Source organism: Miniopterus schreibersii, assembly GCF_964146895.1.
Source record: "Miniopterus schreibersii genome assembly, chromosome: X".
Classification (NCBI taxonomy): Eukaryota; Metazoa; Chordata; class Mammalia; order Chiroptera; family Miniopteridae; genus Miniopterus; species Miniopterus schreibersii.
In genome coordinates, this window is record NC_138104.1 from 70,035,944 (window position 1) to 70,055,187 (window position 19,244).

The 19,244-nt window shown below is 36.1% G+C and overlaps 1 protein-coding gene across 1 annotated transcript in view; it reads left to right on the top strand.

Annotated features, from left to right (window-relative positions):
• Positions 1-19,244, top strand: part of VAMP7 (vesicle associated membrane protein 7) — a 41,032-nt gene that overhangs the window by 12,027 nt on the left and 9,761 nt on the right. The window contains exons 3-6 of the mRNA XM_081124891.1: positions 1,621-1,678; positions 3,650-3,787; positions 6,125-6,215; positions 16,433-16,500. Of these exons, the coding sequence (XP_080981017.1) occupies positions 1,621-1,678; positions 3,650-3,787; positions 6,125-6,215; positions 16,433-16,500 (355 nt within the window). The remainder of the gene's footprint in view (positions 1-1,620; positions 1,679-3,649; positions 3,788-6,124; positions 6,216-16,432; positions 16,501-19,244) is intronic.

Below are 19,244 nucleotides of genomic sequence, written 5' to 3' on the forward strand. Positions count from 1 at the left end.
TCATACAAACTCCATATATTTTCCAGGATCAACTGTACAAATAATGGTTTCTTTCCTTTTGCCTGTAAAAAAGAACGTATATGCTTAGGTTTCTGAGTATTTAACCTTTAAAAGACGGCATTTAAATTCCGTCAGCATTTAAATTCGGCCAGCAGGACCCACTCCTTGCCGGGCACTAAAGTTCCCTTTCATCGGATAAAGGTTAACAGGGAAGGAAAGAGATGAACATATAAACTAGGCGAGCCTGCTGTCAAGAAATCTAGTGGATAGAAAACATTTTCCAGAAAAAGGAAGTGGTCACCACCATCAAATGTTTCAGAGCGAGCCACTGGATATGGCAGTGCGGAAGTCATTAGTGGAATTGATGTAAACGGTTTCAGATCAGTGGAGAAAGACATTTTGCCTGAGTTCCTATACCTCCCTGTAATTCATATCAAGCCTCTATGTGAACATTAATAATATAATTCAACAGATATTCCTGTCTATCTACTTGCCCAAGGTAGAAATCTGGGAGACAAAGTTGAGTTATCCTGTGCCTCACCCCCAATAGCCAATCATCAGGTTCTGTTCTATTTCTTTTTTGTCCCTTCTGCTGCTGCCTATAGTACTTTAGTTTATTTCCCTCATTGTTTCTTTCCTGCTCTACTGTAGAAGGGTCTCCTGTCTGGCCCTTCTTTCAGTCAGTTCTCCACACTCTAGGCAAAGCATCCTTTTAAATTGTAAATCTAATCACACTCTCCCCTTGTTCACTGTTCTTAGGATAATGCATAGTGAGGTTTTAAAGATTTGTGTAACCTGGGATTTGCTTACTTCTCCAGCCTCATCTATGCAGTCATTTTATTTTTTCCTTACATTCTATACTCTAGTCATATGAACTAATTTTACTTTCCTAAACCCATTATATGCTCCAGGCCCTTATACTTATTGGTCTCTCACTCTGGAACACTTTACTCACTCTTCACCTTGCCATCTCTTATTTATTCTAGGATATCCTTCCTGTTACCCTTAGCCAAACTCTGTTAGGTATCTCCTTTATGTCCCCAGAGCACCGTGTACTGACTTGAACTCCTCATCCTACTTAAATCTTGCTACTCTGTAATTCCCTTTGAAGGGATCTCTTTGAAGGCAGGGACTGATGATTTTGCGTATTTCTGTCCTCAGCACCCAGCTTAACAACTGACTCAAAGCAGATAGCAAACAAATGTTATCATGGAGTATTTGGTAGAAATAAAGTGTTTGCTTTGAGATCTTAGGAGAAGGCAAGGAAGACCGTATGACTCATTGGGGGTTAATCTTAATTATGTGTCCCTCATAAGATGCCATCTCTTATCCAGGCCTTAAGAGTCCGATTATGCTTGTGTAGCTATCATTTTAATGGGTAATGTGCACACTGTTGTGCTATATAGCTAGGGTAGAAACATTCCTTTAATTTCTTGTTTGTTCCTATTAGTTTGACTTGAGAGAAAGGTACGTATAGGGGAGGGGAAGAGAGAGAATAGACAGTATCTGTAAACAATATGGTCACATTAGCAGTATGAATTTGCTTTTACATAGAAAGAAGATAGAAGTGAAAAAGATGTTACTCGTAACCACATCATTTTTATATCTTTTATCCTACAGTTATTTGTTTCATTACATCTGCCAAGACAGGATTGTATACCTTTGTATCACTGATGATGTAAGTAACTTAAGTCATATTGTTATTTAATTATGTGTACTGTTAATAGAGTCAGTTCTTAGTTCTTAATTATCTATATCTGTGGTGGATGAAGGTGACATGGATATAACTGTCCATAGCTGGACATATTTTTCTATACTTTGCATTTATGATATAGAGCAGCAAATAACAAGAAAAGTTGATATCTGGGTATATGCAAATCAGCTTGGTTTGGGTTGAGTTTCAGCTTAACCTCTTGCAACTTCTACATTTATTGTATTGTGTAGTGAAAATTGGTGTTCATAATTATGACTCTTTGGTATCCAACTCTCAAAATTTATCTGAAATATTAAATCAAATTATTTCATTCCTTCAATCAGTAGTGAATTTTTTAATATATATGGACTTTGGGAAAATTACAGTACACTATTGATAAGCTTTGTAAACCTGTAGTTCACATTGGTAGGTTGGTTTTTGAGTATATGTAGATTCTAGACTCAAAATGCTAGAGAACTTACTGCCATCAAGATCCTTTCTCTCCTCTGCTATCCTTAGTGTCAGCTCCTTCCTAGACACATTCCGCATTCCTCTTATGGTTGCATGTAGCCACATGCTGATTTACTTGCATCCAGAGAAGAGGGACTATGTCTTCTCCAGTCTCTTATTGTAGGAATGAGGAAGCTTCCCAGAAGCACACTCTCCCCTACCCCTGCTTTCAAAGTGGACTTCCTTTCATGTCGTACTGGCTGGGACTAGGCTACATACTTATTTCTAAATTGGTCACTGACAAGAGGCACGGAATTGACATGATTGTTAGCCTTTATTGTGTCACAGACCCCTTTGACACTCATGGGCCCCATCCAGAATGTTTTATAATATGAAGTAAAGTACATGACTATAAACTAAACCAAGAATATTGGAAGACAGTATTCACAGATTTTAAAATTGTCATGGTAAGATATATGCTTCTTTATGAATTTGTTAACAAGATCTAGTCATGAGTCCAATGACTAATAATTTTGAAGTGATGATTATAAATAATATTTTGAGATGTCTGTAATTGATAGTGTATGAAAAAGGATTTCTGTTGGTGACAAAGTCACAGGTACCATCTAATAATACTACTCTGGTTTGTTACCTGCATTCACAATTGAAATATAAGTTAAAGATTGGTGAAAATAACAGTATAGTCTTATTTTTCCATCCAAGTATATAGGCCCCTTGAATTCGGACCACTGACCCCAGTTTAAGAACCTTTGGCTTAGACTAATTATCTTAGGTGAAGTAGAGGTGAGTGTCAACCACAGTGATCATTACAGTGATTTTTATCCCTGGTTTCACAGTATTTTTTAAAATTATTTTTAAAATTTCAGCTGCATCTGAAATGATGGATGTGAAAGGGCTTGGAGTAGATGAGAAAGAAATTCACTAAGTTTGGGATGGTCAGAATTGAATCTTATATTTATTGCACTATAATGTGTGTGTGTAGGTGTTTGTATATATAAATATTTTTTGACTGTGGGATTAGACAAGAGTATATCACTTGATCTTTTCAAATGTATCACCACTATTGAAAAAAAAATCAATTCAAAGTTTATATCAGTAGTGTTATCTTTGTGTATGAAAGACCATACTGTTGTTATGGATTTATTAAACATTTTGTGCTGGGCCATCTAAAAGATCCTGGGAAAGATATGGAAGAAGTAAAACCCAATTCCTGCTCTCAAGAAGCTAACCTAGTTCCTGTTATCGTCAGTTGGCAGTAATCAAACATGTTTGGAGTGGACTCTCAGCTCATTCATTTACTAGTTGTCTGACCTTTGGCTAGTTAGTTACCTTTCCAGAGACTTTGTTTCCTTATCTGTAAAATGAGGTCAGTGTTAGTTCCTCCTCATGGAATCATTGCTCAGTAAATGTTAGCTGTTCTTATGGTTGTTAATCACCTATGTCATCTTTTGTTTACTTTTGGACTCTGTGTTGATCTCTCTTCAGGATTTTGAACGTTCCCGAGCCTTTAATTTTCTGAATGAGATAAAGAAGAGGTTCCAGACTACATACGGTTCAAGAGCACAGACAGCACTCCCATATGCCATGAATAGTGAGTTCTCAAGTGTCTTGGCTGCACAGCTGGTAAGATCTTTCTCAGGATATAGTATTTTTATTCATATCTTCTTTATTACCTTAAAGTACCATGAATATAGAGGACCCTGACCTGCAATTGCCATTTTCTGATTGTGTTATTATATACCAACATAATAAAATTTCTCTGATAAAAAAAAGTATGGGGTCATTTTAGGGTAGAAAGCTAATAGTTGGTGATATTCTCTATTAGTAGTGGTCAGAGTATCTCAGGATTGGGAAGGACATTAAAGATCATCTACTTAAACTACCCACATAATGTGTAAATCCATTCAACATGCCAAATGGCCTCTTAACCTATTCAGGGACTTCTACCATACCATGAGACAAATTTAATTTTTGAACAGCTCAAAGTAGTCCTTTGAAAGTCTGTTTATCTTTCTGCTTATCTAACTGTCAGCTCAGTGAGGTTTTACATATGTATACAGTTGTGAAATATCACCCTTTTCAAGATAGAAAACATCTCCATGACACTAAAAGTTCCTCCCCCTCACACTGCTTTAGGCAACCATTGCTCTGTTTTCTTTCACTATGGTTTTGTCTTTTCTAGAATTTCCTATACATGGAATCATACATTATGTACTCTTTTGTTTCTTGCATGTTTTGCTCAGTGTAAGCTTTTGATATTCTTCCACGTTGTGTAAATCAGTAGTTTCCTTCCTTTGCCTAATAGTATTGTATGCATATACCACAATTTGTTTATCCAGTTAACTTGTTGCTGGATATTTGAGTTGCTGTCAGTTTCCAGCTATCATGAATGAAGCTCCTATGAACATCCATGTACAAGTCTTTGTGCGAATGTGTATTTTTATTTCTCTTTGGTAAATACCTAGGAATGAAATTGCTGGGTCATATGGTGAGTGTTATTTAATTTTATAATAATCATCAGACTTTTCCCAAAGTAGTTGTACCATTTACATTCCCACCAGCAGTTCCAGAGTTTCTGCATCCTTTTCAGTTTTAGTCATTCTAGTGGGTGTCTAGTGATATTGTATTGTGATTTTAATTTGCATTTCCCTGATGACTAATGATGTTGAGACCTTTAAAAATGCTTACCTTTTATTCATGCAACTATTTGAGTGCAAAGACATAAGTTCTGTTTATGACTGTGTTATGGCTGAGAAAACAACTTACTGTAATTAGATACTTTCCTTTTCACTTCTGTGAGTGTTCTTTTTAATACTCTTTTTGATGTTATACTTCTAAATATATATTACTCTGGGGATGAAGTTCCTTTAAATAGTTATAAATCTTTATTATTCAATCAGTTGATTTGTTTTATACTTCCCACTAGGAAACATTCATATATGTGAAACTATGTAAAACATCACCAACAAAAAGTGTACCAGTGCATGGTCAAAAGTAAATAGGGTCAGCTGGCAGCAGACTTTCAACTTAGCTGGTTTGACATTAGCTCCAATTCTGTGTGTGATCCTCTGAATAGTTTCCTCATCTGTAAATGGAGATAATAATGATGACATCTTCATTACACAGTTTTGAGGTGAATGAAATAATATCCCTTACTTGAGGCATTTAGCACGGGCAAGTGACTGGAATATTGTGTATTAAGCACTCCACAATCGTTAGCCATGGATAATAACTTCAAAATATATACTGTTATCAGTGTTTTACATTTCTTTTTTTTTTACATATATCTTTATTGATTTCAGAGAGAGGAAAGGAGAGGGAGAGAGAGAGTTAGAAACATCAATGATGAGAGAGTCATTGATTAGCTGCCTCCTGCACACCCCTGACGGGATCGAGCCCGCAACCCCAATCGCCTGGATCCTAGGTCAACGCTCAACTGCTGAGCCACGCCCCGCCGGGCAATGTTTTACATTTCTATATCCTATAAAAAGCCAATGAAAATAGGACGCATACCCTGATCCCAACAGTATAAGAACAGATGCCTAGAAGCTGAGACATCTCCTACCTCATCATACCCAAGAAGTGGGGAACAATTTAGCATACCCCTTCCCTGTCCTGTTCCCCCCTGCCCCAACTACAGTCTTCTTTCTTCCTTTTTTGAACCCCCTACTTCTGTTCCAAGAGTCCCAGATGTATATTTGATATATTATAATACATTTAGCTTTCCTTAATGTAAAATAAGGGGGTCTTTTTATACCAAACTCTCATATTTCATATGGTCGCATTTTTATGTTGTCTGTATTTTTCCTAGGTCTGATAACAATTTTTGAATAAAGTGACATATTTTTTGTATCAATAGACATATAATTTTATAGCATTTCTCAATGTCATTGGTCTTCTTTTTTTTCCCTGTTGTAAATAATGTCTGGGTACCATAAGTTAAATATTATTTTCTTATAGAAGCATCACTCTGAAAATAAGGGCCTAGACAAAGTGATGGAGACTCAAGCCCAAGTGGATGAACTGAAAGGAATCATGGTCAGAAACATAGGTATGTGTCATGGCATAGTCCACACGAATGTGGGCAAAAATGATAACAGATTACTTGATTAGGGTCAAATTATTCTGGAGAGACTGAAACAGAACTTCCTTTTTCTTACTACTGGAAGCTAAGATACAGAGATTACTTACCTATGATGCTGTCTACTGTTTGAATGGTTTCTTTTTAGTACTTATGACTTCAATATTCTAAATTTGTTAGTTTGCTTAGCAAGACTAATTTCCAAGATCCTCACAACAGTTCAGCAGTTTAGCACAATTCAGTCAATTTTGGCTGGAGATACCCAGATAACTGATACTATCAGTAGATACCTTAAAGTATAACTATTTAACCTCCTTATAAAGTTTGTAGCTCTTGATTTAGAGAAAGAAAGAATTGAACCAAAAACTGTTATATTCTTCAAATTTATTATGAACTCTGATATATATAAATTTCATCAGCCTGTGTTTTGTCAAGAACCTATTTAGCACATTAAAATAATCCAGAAAAATGCATAAAGTTTATTTTTAAATTGATTATTCAATGGTATTTAGATTTAGGATGATGCTGATTATTTTTAAAAACACTGATTCTCACAGTGTAGTTCCTGGGCCAGCAGCATCAGTATCTCCTGGCATCCTGTTAGAAATACAGATTTTCAGGTCCCAGCCAGACCTACTGAATCAGAAACTCTGGGATTGGGGCCCAGCAGTCTGTGTTTTCACAAGCCCTCTGGAGGATTCCAGTGCACACTCAAGTTTGAGAACCACTCTTTTAAATATATCTTCTCAGGGGAATATCTCACAGACAATAACTTCTATAAAATTGAACAAAGAATTATATAATTTCTTTATAAGATATTTAATTGAGACATTGTCAAATTGCATATATGTCCATTTACTTACAATCTTGGATTTACTATTTGAATTATTTTTATGTCGTTAGAAGTTACACATTGAGAAAAGACATTTTTTAAAATGTATCCTTGGTCTCACCATCCTAAGATTTATTTACATTTTCTTTCCTTTAAATTTTTATCCACATGTATACATAGTTGTAATCATAGTTTATATTCCGTTTGTGGAGGCAGTATAATATATTGATCAAGATTTGGAGTCATACATGCCTGAGATTGAGTCTGGATTTCACTTCCTACTTGCTGTTAGTCCTTGATCAGCCCGCTAATATCTCTGAGCTTTATTTCCTAATCTGCAAAAAGAAGATAATAGAACCTAAGGATATCAGGATAAAAGAGGTATTGTATGTAAAGCACTTTTACAGTGCCAGGCACATAGTAAGAGCTGAATGACTGTTAGCTATTGTTAATCTACTTTATGTTCATACAGTATTTCATTGAGTTATATCATAGGTTACCAATCATGTCTTTATTTTGGACACTGGTTCTGTAGAGCAGTGGTACTCAGAGTGCTGTTTTATAACCAGATAAGGAGCTTGCTTCAGAATGTAAGTCAATGCTGGACTTCCTTCATTGAGAACGTCTTACCGTGAAAATCTCAATTGGACTGAACAGTGTACTTAGAGACTTACAGCAGTAGCAGACACTTAGGTAGCACTGATTTAGAGGCTTGTGTTATAATAACAGTTCTGTTATAAATGATTTTGTGGCTGTTATGATTTTCTTATGATTAAATTCCTGGAATTGGTTTAAATAATCAAAAGGCAGAAACATTTTTTACGGTTCTGGATATGTATGTTTCTTGGCTATTTGAAGTGATTTCCTTTCATTGATTTCAGTTTTAATTATATGTCTAGATGCAGGCTAGAGAAACCTATTTAAAAAATACATTCCTTTTTTCCCTCTTTTCTTTTGGTCACTGAATGTATTTATTTTGCCTGAAAGTGGAAGCAACCAACTACTACAATATTGTTCATGATATATGCATAGTTTCCAGAAAATGAAACTTTTTAATCAACTCCTTCTAAATGACTTATTTTTAGAATAACAGAAACAGCAAATTAAAAATGTAGTAAAAACATTTCTAATTATCTCCCTTTGATTTTTTAACAGCTTTATTGAGATACAATTCATATACCATACGATTCACCCATTTCAAGTATACAATCCAATGTTTTTTACTATAATCAGAGTTGTGCAACCATCACCACAATCAATTTTAGAACATTTTTCATCACCCCCCAAAAGAAATCCTGTATCCACTTAAAATCAGTCACTCATCTTTTCCCCTCAACCTCCAGACCTAAGCAACAATTAACCTCCTTTCTGTCTGTATAGATTTGCATTTTCTGGATATTTCATATAAATGAGATCATAATAGTATATGGCCTTTTGTATCTGGGCTTTTTTTCACTTAGCATAATGATTTTAAGATTCATATTGTAGATGCTACAATATCAGTATTTCATTCCTTGTTATGGCTGAATATTCCATTTTATTGATAGATTTTATTTATCTAGTTGATGGGCATTTTGGTGGTTTCTATTTTTTGGTTATGCTTCTGTGAACATTAGTATACAAGCTGTTGTGTGAGTACTTGTTTTCAGTTCTCTTGGGTGTATTCCTAGGAGTAGAATTGCTGGGTCACATGCGAACTTCATGTTTAATGTTATTTTCTTTTTTATTAATTTTTAATTTTTTTATAGTTGACACTATTACAGATATCCCCCTTTGCCCACCTTTCACCCAGCCCCCGCCTCCACCTCTCCCCAAAACCATTGGATTGTTTAACATTTTAAGTGAGGCCAAACTTTCCTAAAGTGGCTGCACTACTGTACATCCCCAGTAACAATGCATTAGGATTCCAGTTTCTTCACATCTTTGCCAACATTTATTATGTTATTTGTATTATAGCCAATTTAGTATGTGCGCAATGGTATCTTATTGTGGTTTTGATTTGCATTTCCCTGGTGACTAATGATGTTGAGCATCTTTTCTTGTGCTAATGGGCCATTTGTACGTCTTTGGAGAAATGTCTATTCAAAATCCATTGTCATTTTTTAAGTGGGTTGTCTTTTTATTGTTGAGCTATAAGAGTTCTTTGTATACTCTGGATACTACATTCTTAATGGAAATATGATTTACAAATATTTTCTCACATTCTATGAGTTGTCTTTTCACTTTTTGATAGTGGTCTTTGAAGCATAGAAGTTTTTAATTTTGATGAAGTCCAATTTATTTTTTTATTTTGTTGCTTGTCCTTTGGATGTCACATTTAAGAGACCATTGCCTAAGCCAAGGTCACAAAGATTTACTCCTTTGTTTTCTTCTAAGAGTTTTATAACTGTAGCTATTTCATTTGATCTGTGGTCTATTTTGAGCTAATGTTTGTGTATAAAGCAAGGAAGGTGTCCAACGTAATTCTCTCAAATGTATATATCCAGTTTTCCCAACACTATTTGTTGAAAATATTTTTATTATCCCATTGAATGGTCTTAGCACCCTTATAAATAATCAATTATCCATAAGGTATGGGTTTATCTGGACTCTCAGTTCTATGCCAATACTATATGTCTGTCCTTATGCCAGTACCACACTGTCATGGTTATTGTAGATTTGTAGTAAGTTCTAAAATCAGGAAGTATGAGTCTCCCAACTTTGTTCTTTTTTTTTTAAGATTGCTTTGGCTATTCTAATTACCTGTCATTTCCGTAAGAATTTTAAGATGAGCTTGTCAGTTTCTGAAACCAGAAAAGCTGGAATTTTGATAGGGATCATGTTGAATCTGAAGATCAATTTGGGTAGTATTTCCAGTTTAACAACATTAAACTCCTCATGAACATGAGATGCCTTATTTACTTAGGTCTTCTTTAAGTTTTTTTCAACAATGTTTTGTAGTTTTCAGTGTACAAGCCTTACGTGACAAATACTATGCTTGACCAAAGGTTAAACAGGCTCTCCTGAACCCTCTGTTTGACTAGGCTTCATTCTTGGGCTCTGTCCTTGGCCTGCCTCAGCCAGTTTTAGCAGAGAATCCGGCTAAGTCAATCCCCTACCCTTGATATCTGATCACCCTTGATAGCTGGTCAAAGTTCCTCAGCCCCTACCTTTGATGTGTAAATCTTTGGCCTGTTTTACGGAGATCCTTTAGGCCAGTTTAGCAAGATTCCCCTACCCTTGATTTCTCTTCCTAGTAATTTTCCATGCACTGGCCACCCACTCACTCTGCTTGTTTTATTATTATTATTATTATTATTATTATTATTATTTATTATTATTATTATTAATGAGATACAATTTACCCACAAAATCCTGTGAGTTTAAGGCATACAACATGTTGATCTGATATATTTATATATTGCAGTATGATTATCATCTTAGCTTTAGCTAACATCTGTCACATAAATTACTTTCTTTGTGGTGAGAACGTTTAAGATTTAGTCACTTAGCAATTTTGAAGTATATAATACATAATTGTGGATTATAATTGGTGTGCTGTGCATTAGATCTCCAGAACCTATTCATCTTCTAGTTGCAAGTTTGGACCCTTTAACAACATCTCCCCAACTTTTCCAACCCCCATCCCTTGGTAACCACCATTCTCTTCTGTTTCTACAAGTTTCGCATTTTTAGATTCCATATATAAATAATGTACAATATTTGTCTTTCTCTGTCTGGTTTATTTCACTAAGCATATTGCCCCCGAGATCCATCCATGTTGTTGCCAATGGCAGGATTTCCTTTTTTCTCGTGGTTCAATAATTTTCATGTCTGTGTGTGTGTCACATCTTCTTTATCCATTCATCCATTGATGGAACTTCGGTTGTTTACACATCCTGGCTATTGTGAATAATGCCTCAGTGAACAAAGGAGTGCAGATAGCTCTTCAGAATCCTATTTTTATTTTCTTTGGATATATACTCAGAAGTGGAATTGCTAGATCATATGGTAGTTGTATTTTTAATTGTTTGAGAAACCTGGCTGAGCCAATTTACATTTCCACCAATAGAGCATGCTTGCCAGTACTTGTTATCTCTTGTCTTCTTGGTGATAGCCATTCTAAAAGGTGTGAGCTTTTTCTTTTCTTTTCTTTTCTTTTCTTTTCTTTTCTTTTCTTTTCTTTTCTTTTCTTTTCTTTTCTTTTCTTTTCTTTTCTTTTCTTTTCTTTTCTTTTCTCTTTCTTTTCTTTCTTTTCTTTCTTTTCCTCTTCTCTTCTCTTCTCTTCTTCTTTTCTCTTTTTTTCTTTTTTCTTTTCATTTTCATTTTCATTCTTTTTCCCCCTCTTTTTTGCAGGCTGGAGGGTGGTTTTATTGCCTTTGCTTTGATCTGCAAATCTCATCGCCTGTCCTTGAGCTGTGCATGGTGGGGTGAGATCTGGAGAGCAGAGGGGCCCAGAGCTTTGGGGATTAGCAGTGAGGGAGGCAAGGAATGGCCTACGTGGTTTGTGGCACAAAGCCTGCACTGAACACTTTCCAGCTGCTCAAACTGAGGATAGCCCATGTTGGCCTGTGACCACACCACGTACTGGCTCCACCTGTGGTCTCCCCTCCCCTCGTTGCGGTTTTGATTGGCTTGTCCCTGATGATTAGTGATGTTGAGTGTCTTTTCCTGTACCTGTTGGCCATTCATATGTCTTTGGGAAAATGTCTATTCAGTCCCTCTGTGCATTTTTTATCAGCTTGTTTTTTTGTTACTGAGTTGTATGAATTATTTATGTATTTTATATATTAATCCCTTATCCAGTATATGATTTGTAAATATTTTCTTCCATTCTGTAGGTTGTCTCTTCATTTTGTTGATAGTTTCTTTTGCTCTGCAGAAGCTTTTTGGTTTGATATAGTCCCACTTGTTGATTTTTGGTTTTGTTGCTTGTGCTTTGGTGTCGTATCCTAAAAAATATTGCAAAGACCAATGTCAGGTACCGTCTTCCCATGTTTTCTTTTAAGAGTTTTATGGTTTCAGGTCTTACATTTAAGTCTTTAATCCATTTCAAGTTAATTTTTTGAGTGGTGTACAGTAAGTCCTCACTTAATGTCATCAGTAGTTTCTTGGAAACTGCAACTTGAAGAGAAACAACATATAATGAAACCAATTTTACCTTAAGTTAATTGCTATAAATGAAGTTCCTATAGTAGTTTTGGTCACAAAAACATCAGCAAACTTCTAAATAAAGACCCCAAACACTTCTAATATTAAACATTGAAATGTTTAATAAATGAATGAGCTATACATACATTTAAGAAAGATGAATAAAAACAAGTAAAATTATTTTCCAATCCACTTATTCCAGTTCAGGGTTGCAGTTGGCTGGAGCCTATCCTGACAGCTTAGAGTGCAAGGCGGGAACCCACCCTGGACAAGGTGCATTCCATCACCGGGCTGCCACAATTCTGACATTACCCATTTGTCCTCGTTACATTCAGAGTTGAGCTCAGTCTCTTTCCCCTCTTGTGATAGTTTTGACCCCTGCCGCTATCGTCTTAAATAAAGTCTTCCTTACCATTTTGACAAGTGTCAGAATAATTTCTCTTTAATAGTATCTCTCTTCTAACATTCTTGCCTTGTTATCAAGTATTTTATTTTTTATGCTATTGTAAATGGAATTTTTCTCTTCCGTTTTTGGATTGTTCATTGCTTATGATTTTTGTATATTGATCTTACATTGTGCAACTTTGTAGAATTCATTTATTAGTCTTAATAGCTTTTTAGTGGATTACTTATGGTTGTCTATATACAGGATCGTACATTCTGAAAATAAAGATAGGTTTAATTCTTCCTTTATAATCTGGATGCCATTCATTCCTTTCTCCTATTCAGTTGCCCTCTCTAGAACCTCCAGTACAATGTCAAATAAAAGTCGTGAGGGTAGACTTCCTTGTCTTATTCCTGATCTTAAGGCGATCTTAGGGAGTCTTCCACAATTAAGTATGATGTTAGCTGTGCTTCTTTTATAGGTGCCCTTTATTAGGTTTAGGAAGTTCCCTTCTATTTCCTGCTTGTTGAGTGTTTTATAATGAACAAGTGTTGGATTTTGTCAAGTGCCTCTTTGCATCTATTGAAATGATCATACGTTTTTGTCCTTTATTCTATTAATACAGTATATTAATACAGTATATTACAATCATTGATTTTGGATATTAAAGCAACCTTGCATTTCTAAAATAAATGCCACTTTATCACGGTCTACAATCCTTTTTCTATATTGCTGGATTTATTGTGCTAATATTTTATTGGAGACTTTTTATGCCTATATTCATAAGAGATATCAATCTGTTGTTTTCTTTCCTTGTGATGTCTTTGTCTGGTTTTGATACCAGAGTAATACTGGCCTCTTAGGATGAATTGAGAAGTGTTCCCTCATCTTGTATTTTTGGAGGAGTTTGTGAAAAATTAGTATTATTCTTACAATGCTCGGTAGAATTCACCTTTGAAGCCATCTGGGCCTGGGCTTTTCTTTGTGAAAAATTTAAAAATTACTGATTCAGTCTCTGTTCTATATTTAATTTGTTGTATGTCTAATTCAGATTTTTCATTTCTTCTTGAATCTGTTTTGGTGGTTTGTGTCTTTCTAGGAATTTATTTCATCTAAGTTATCTAATGTGTTGACATACTTGTATTCATAGTGTTCTCTTAGGATCCTTTTAATTTCTGTGAATTTGATAGTGATTCTTTTAGTAATTTGAATCTTTTCTCTTTTTCCCTTAGTTAGCTTTTTCAGATTTGTCAATTTTGTTCACTTTTTAAATATACTTTTGGTTTTGTTGATTTTTCTCTATTGTTTTTCTGTTCTGTATTTAATTTTGCCTGCCCTAATCTGCATTATTTCCTTCCCTCTGGTGAGAACTCTCTCCTTGGCTTACAGATTGCTGCCTTGTCATGGTGTTCTTGAATGGGGGGTGGGGAGAAAAAGAGAGAGACCTCATGTTCTCGTCTAAACCTAATGATCTCCCGAAGGTCCCATATCCAAATCCCATCACAGTGGTGGTTAAGGCTTCAAGGCTTCAACAGATGAATTTAGTGGCGGAGGGGGTGGGGCACACAAGTCAATCTATAACACTTTCTCTTTAATGTGGGTGTTTAATTTCCTTATATATTCCCTGCTATAAATTTCCTTCCATACACTGCTTTGACTTCATCCCATATGTTTTCCTTCTGTTACTGCTTTCTCATTTCATTCCATTGCTAAGCCCTACAGCCGAGCACCCTCAAAGTAAAATTCTAATCTCTGCTCTTTTTTTCTAATCTCTGCTCTTTTTCCTGTGTATGGGTCACACTTTCCTGTTTGTTTTCATATCTCAATTTTTTGTTGAAAACTGGACATTTTAGATAATATATTGTAGCAACTCTGGATTCTGATTTCCAACCCCCAGAGTTTGTGGTTTGCTTATTTATTTGTTTAGTGATTGTGCTGTACTTTTTGAAGTCTGTTCTTCCCATAGTGTTCAGCCTATAAGGTCACTTCTCAGAGGGAACAACCTTGGATATGCACACATTTACTCTGAAATGACATGGCTCGTTTTGAGTGTCTCTTTTCTTGATCTCCCCATTATGCCTCTAGCTGGTCTGCCTCTGGTGGTATCTCACCCAGCCTTCACTAATTGCAGGCTAATTGCTCTATTTTTTTCCAGTAGTTCCCCAAACATAAATGGCTCCAGTATGAGCTAATTAGACTTGGGCTCCCTTATCTTTGTGGCCCAGTCTTAGATATTTTTTCTGACCTCAGGAGAGTTCTTCTTAGCTGTCTCTTTCCCTGATACTCTGTTCAACTTTTCTCTGGCCTGTGGTTTAACTTGTGGTTCTCATGATGCTACCAGCTACATCTTAATTGCTTATCTCCAAAATCTCTGTTGTTCTTGACAGCACTTTTAGGCTTGAATTTCCCCATACCCTGTTCCAAATAAAGTCTGTGCTGTTAAGGAAATCTCTCTTCATAAGGCCTGCCTCTCCCCCTGGGAACAATCTCTGAGCCACTGCTCTAGAGCTATGGATAGGGACAGTGGACTGCTTTTCTTTGAGTGACACGCTTGCTCTGCCTATGGAGTGCTGGGTAATCATGGTCTTGGCTTGCCTCTCCCAGCATGGGACCTCTGCTCTATGAATAAGTCCGAGCAGGGGCACTCAGGACCCAGTATTATTCTTGGCTGGCCACTTGAGGTAGAGCTTCTGCCCTATGTGTTGGGGCTAGGTAGAGGAAGTGAGACCCATACCTATCAACCATGCCTTGCTGCAATATAACTTCTGCATCATTTAGCCTCAGATGGGGCAGGGTGGGAGGAGAAATGGTGACGACTTGCCCCAATTTGCCCTGACTTGCCCCTCCTGGGAGAAAGCGTAATCTTTGACTGCGACCTGAGGAGAAAGAGAACCCCCCAGGCTTTACTTGCCAGGAGTAGAGCTTCCGTCTCACTGAGCTGAGGTATGGAAGCAGGTAATGGCTTAAATGCCATAGATTCTCACTATTCTGAGAATTAGTTGATTTTCTTGTATAAATATTTTTTTATTTGCTGTATGTCCTTAGGACATTCACAGTTTTCAGAGACTTTAAATATGTTTTTATTGATTTTAGAGAGAGAGGAAGGGAGAGGGAGACAAGAGAGAGAAACATCAATGTAAGAGAGAAACATCAATCAGTTGCCTCCCATACTCACTCTGACCCAGAACTGAACCTGCAACCTGGGCATGTGCCCTGATTGGGAATTGAACCAGTGACCTCTCAGTGCATGGGGTGATGCTCAACCAACTGAACCACACTGGCCAGGGCTCAGAGACTTTAAATGGTTGCTGTGAATTGTTTGCTACTTTTTATAATTTTTACCAGTTATAGTTGTTTTGTTGGAGAGAGGATCTGTGGAGCTCCACACACTACAATTCTTGAAGTGTCCAAACTCACGCATTTTGACAGTTCCTTTTTTTCACTCTTAGAATATACCCTTAACTTAGTGGCTTGGAAACTACATCCCTTGGATCAAATCTCGCTTATTTTTCTCCTTGGAACATAGTCATGCCCATTTGTTTACATATTGTCTATTCTGACAGGAGTTGAGTGATTGCAACTGAGACTATTTGGCCCACAAAGTCTAAAATATTTAGTATCTGGCCCTTTTACAGAAAAAAAAACAAAAACTGCCAACCCCCACTTTAGTTGATAAGCTTTACTAATGCCTTTTATTACTTAAACATAGCTTCTTTCTTTGTAAATATGAGTTCTCAAGAGTACCACCTATAATTAAAATCAGATTTGACTTAAAACAAAGACAAAAATAGCACATCTTTAATATAAACATTATATTTTCTGTTTTTCCAACATTTTTAGACCTGGTAGCTCAGCGAGGAGAAAGATTGGAATTATTGATAGATAAAACAGAAAATCTCGTGGATTCGGTAAGTATGCTGGATATGATAATATTTTTCAGGATGTAAAGTAGAGAAACTGGTTGATGGCTAACTTAATAGGGAAATGTCTTAACTTCCATACTGCAGTATTTTTTGTCCTGACCTCCATTATGTGATTACATTGTGATTATGAGGATAACAATGAGCATAGAAAAAGAGCCATGACCCATTAATAGCCGTTAAGGAAGCTTTGGTTTGGAAAACATACTCAGTTTGTAGAAACAATTCTTTAAAGCTTTGGATTGAGCCTATATAATTTAGCACCTCAGCTGCACATACCAGTTTGTTCTCCTCTGTACATTTTGTAAAACATGAAAAAATAAATTTTCAGGCTACTTGCGACCCAGTATGAATCCTGAAACCTGGACAGTTCAGTCACTTTCTTGCTTACTGTGTCAGCTTGAGCTTTCCTTATGTCAAGCAAGAGGCAGGGATTGGGAAGGGCCACTGAGCCTTAAGGGAGGGAGTGTGTCCCTGTGACCTACATATGCTACAATTACATGAATTTTTGCATTCTCCATCTGGTTCGTGGGTGAAGGTTTTGAGAAAAGGTGATAGATAAATGGTGAATAGAAAAAGGGCAGAGATCAGTTACATCTTGGGTCTGCACAATTACAAATTTAAATACAGAATGGAAGTTTACACCTTGAAACAGATCAGTGAGTGCTCATGTTCATTTTCACTGGCAGCTAGATTGTAGTAATTAATAGCACAAGCTCTAAAGTCGGCCTACCTAGGATTGAATCCCATCTCTGCCACTTCCTAGTTGTGTGACCTCAGGAAGTTTACTTAACTGTGCCTCAGTCATCTGTAAATTGGAGATGTACCTACTTCATAGTCTTTTGAGGCTTAAATAAGATAGTGCATGCAAAGTGCCTGGCACAGTGTCTAGTACATAGTAAGTGCTATTTAAATGTTTATTGTTATTGTTAGTTTTACAAGGATATTTGTTAACAGTAGGTCTTAGAAGCATAACAGTTTTTTTCATCAAAGCACGTGGTAAAGCACATAGTAATTGGAAGAAGGGTGGCACCATACAGGAACTCAAAACCCCAGGGTTCTATAATGGCTCACTTTATAACCCATTGCTGGGGTGTGAAGAGGGAAAAGAAGTATCTGATCCCAGATCTGCAGACCAATTAATTTCTTTGGTACTTCCAGTCCATCTCTTAGCTATTCTTAATCCTAAGATTAAGATTGGAATGGTCTGCATTTGACCAGTACTAATATAGTTTGTACTTTCCAAATAAAAGTCTTTTTAATTTTGTTGACTATATGCCCCAGGATAGCAAAAGGGGCTAATTAACTAACAGGTGTCTCTTTTTCTGGAGGAATAACATACATACAATAAAGTATAGCAAGTATATTATTTTTAACAAATGTACAATTCAGATATTTTTTACATATGTCTGTACCCTTGTAACAACCACCTAGATCAAGATATGAAACATTTCCAACACCTCAGAAGGCTGACTCATGCCCCTTCCAGTTGATAATCCCCAATAGAGATAACCATTTTTTTAACTTTATTTTTATTGTTGAAACTATTACCATTTTTCTGATTTACATCATCCTAGACAATATTTTGCCTATTCTTAAAATGTATAGAAATGAAATCTTTTGTGTCTGGCCTCTTTTGTTCACTATTATATTTGTGAGATTCATCCACATTGTTGGATGTAGTAATAGTTTATTCTTTTTTATTGTTTTCTACTATTCAATTATATAAATCTACCTACCAAAATTAGTTTATACATTCTCCTTTGTGGAGCATTAATTTTGGATACTGTATTTTATTTCATTGATCTGTTTGTCTACCTTTAGGCTGATACCACGCTGTATTGATACTGTAGCTTCATAGAATTCCCTAAGTCTTCCCACTATGTTCTCCTCCAGGATTATTTTCACTATTTTAGGTCTTTTGCATTTCCATTTATATTTCAGAATAAGCTTGTTGTTTTCCATCTTTAGAAAAATTTTGTATCTCTGATTGTGATTGCATTTAATTTATAGGTCAATTTAGAGAGCATTGGTATCGTGGAGTCTTCCTATCCATAAACATGGCACATTTCTGCTTTGTGTAGGATTTTTTAAATTTTTGCAGCAATGTTGTAGTTTTTGGTGTGCAGGTTTTGCACATACTTTGTGAAATTTACCCTTGAGAATTTCATGCCCTTATATCCTATTTGTAAATTTTTAAGTTTCATTTTCCAATATTTATTGATAATATAAGACAACAGGTTCATATAAACAAAATCAGAAATGAAAGAGGAAAAGTTACCACATACATCACAGAAATGCAAAGGATCATATTAGAATACTATGAAAGACTATATAACACCAAATTCAATAACCTAGAAGAAATGGATAAGTTCCTAGAAATATATAACCTTCCTAGACTGAGTCATGAAGAATTGGAAAATCTAAATAGACTGATTAACAGTGAGGAAATTGAAACAACCATCAAAAACCTCCCCCCATGCCCGGCCAGTGTGGCTAAGTGGTTGAGCATCGATCCATGAACCAAGAGGTCACAGGTTCGATTCCCAGTCAGGGCACATGCCCAGGTTGTGGGATGGATCCTCAGTAGGGAGTGTGCAGGAGGCAGTTGATCAATGTTTCTCTCTCTCTATCCCTCTCCCTTCCTCTCTCTCTAAAAAAATCAATAAAAACATATTTTAAAAAAAAACAGCAAAAGCAACATCACCCCCAAAAAACTCCAGGACCAGATG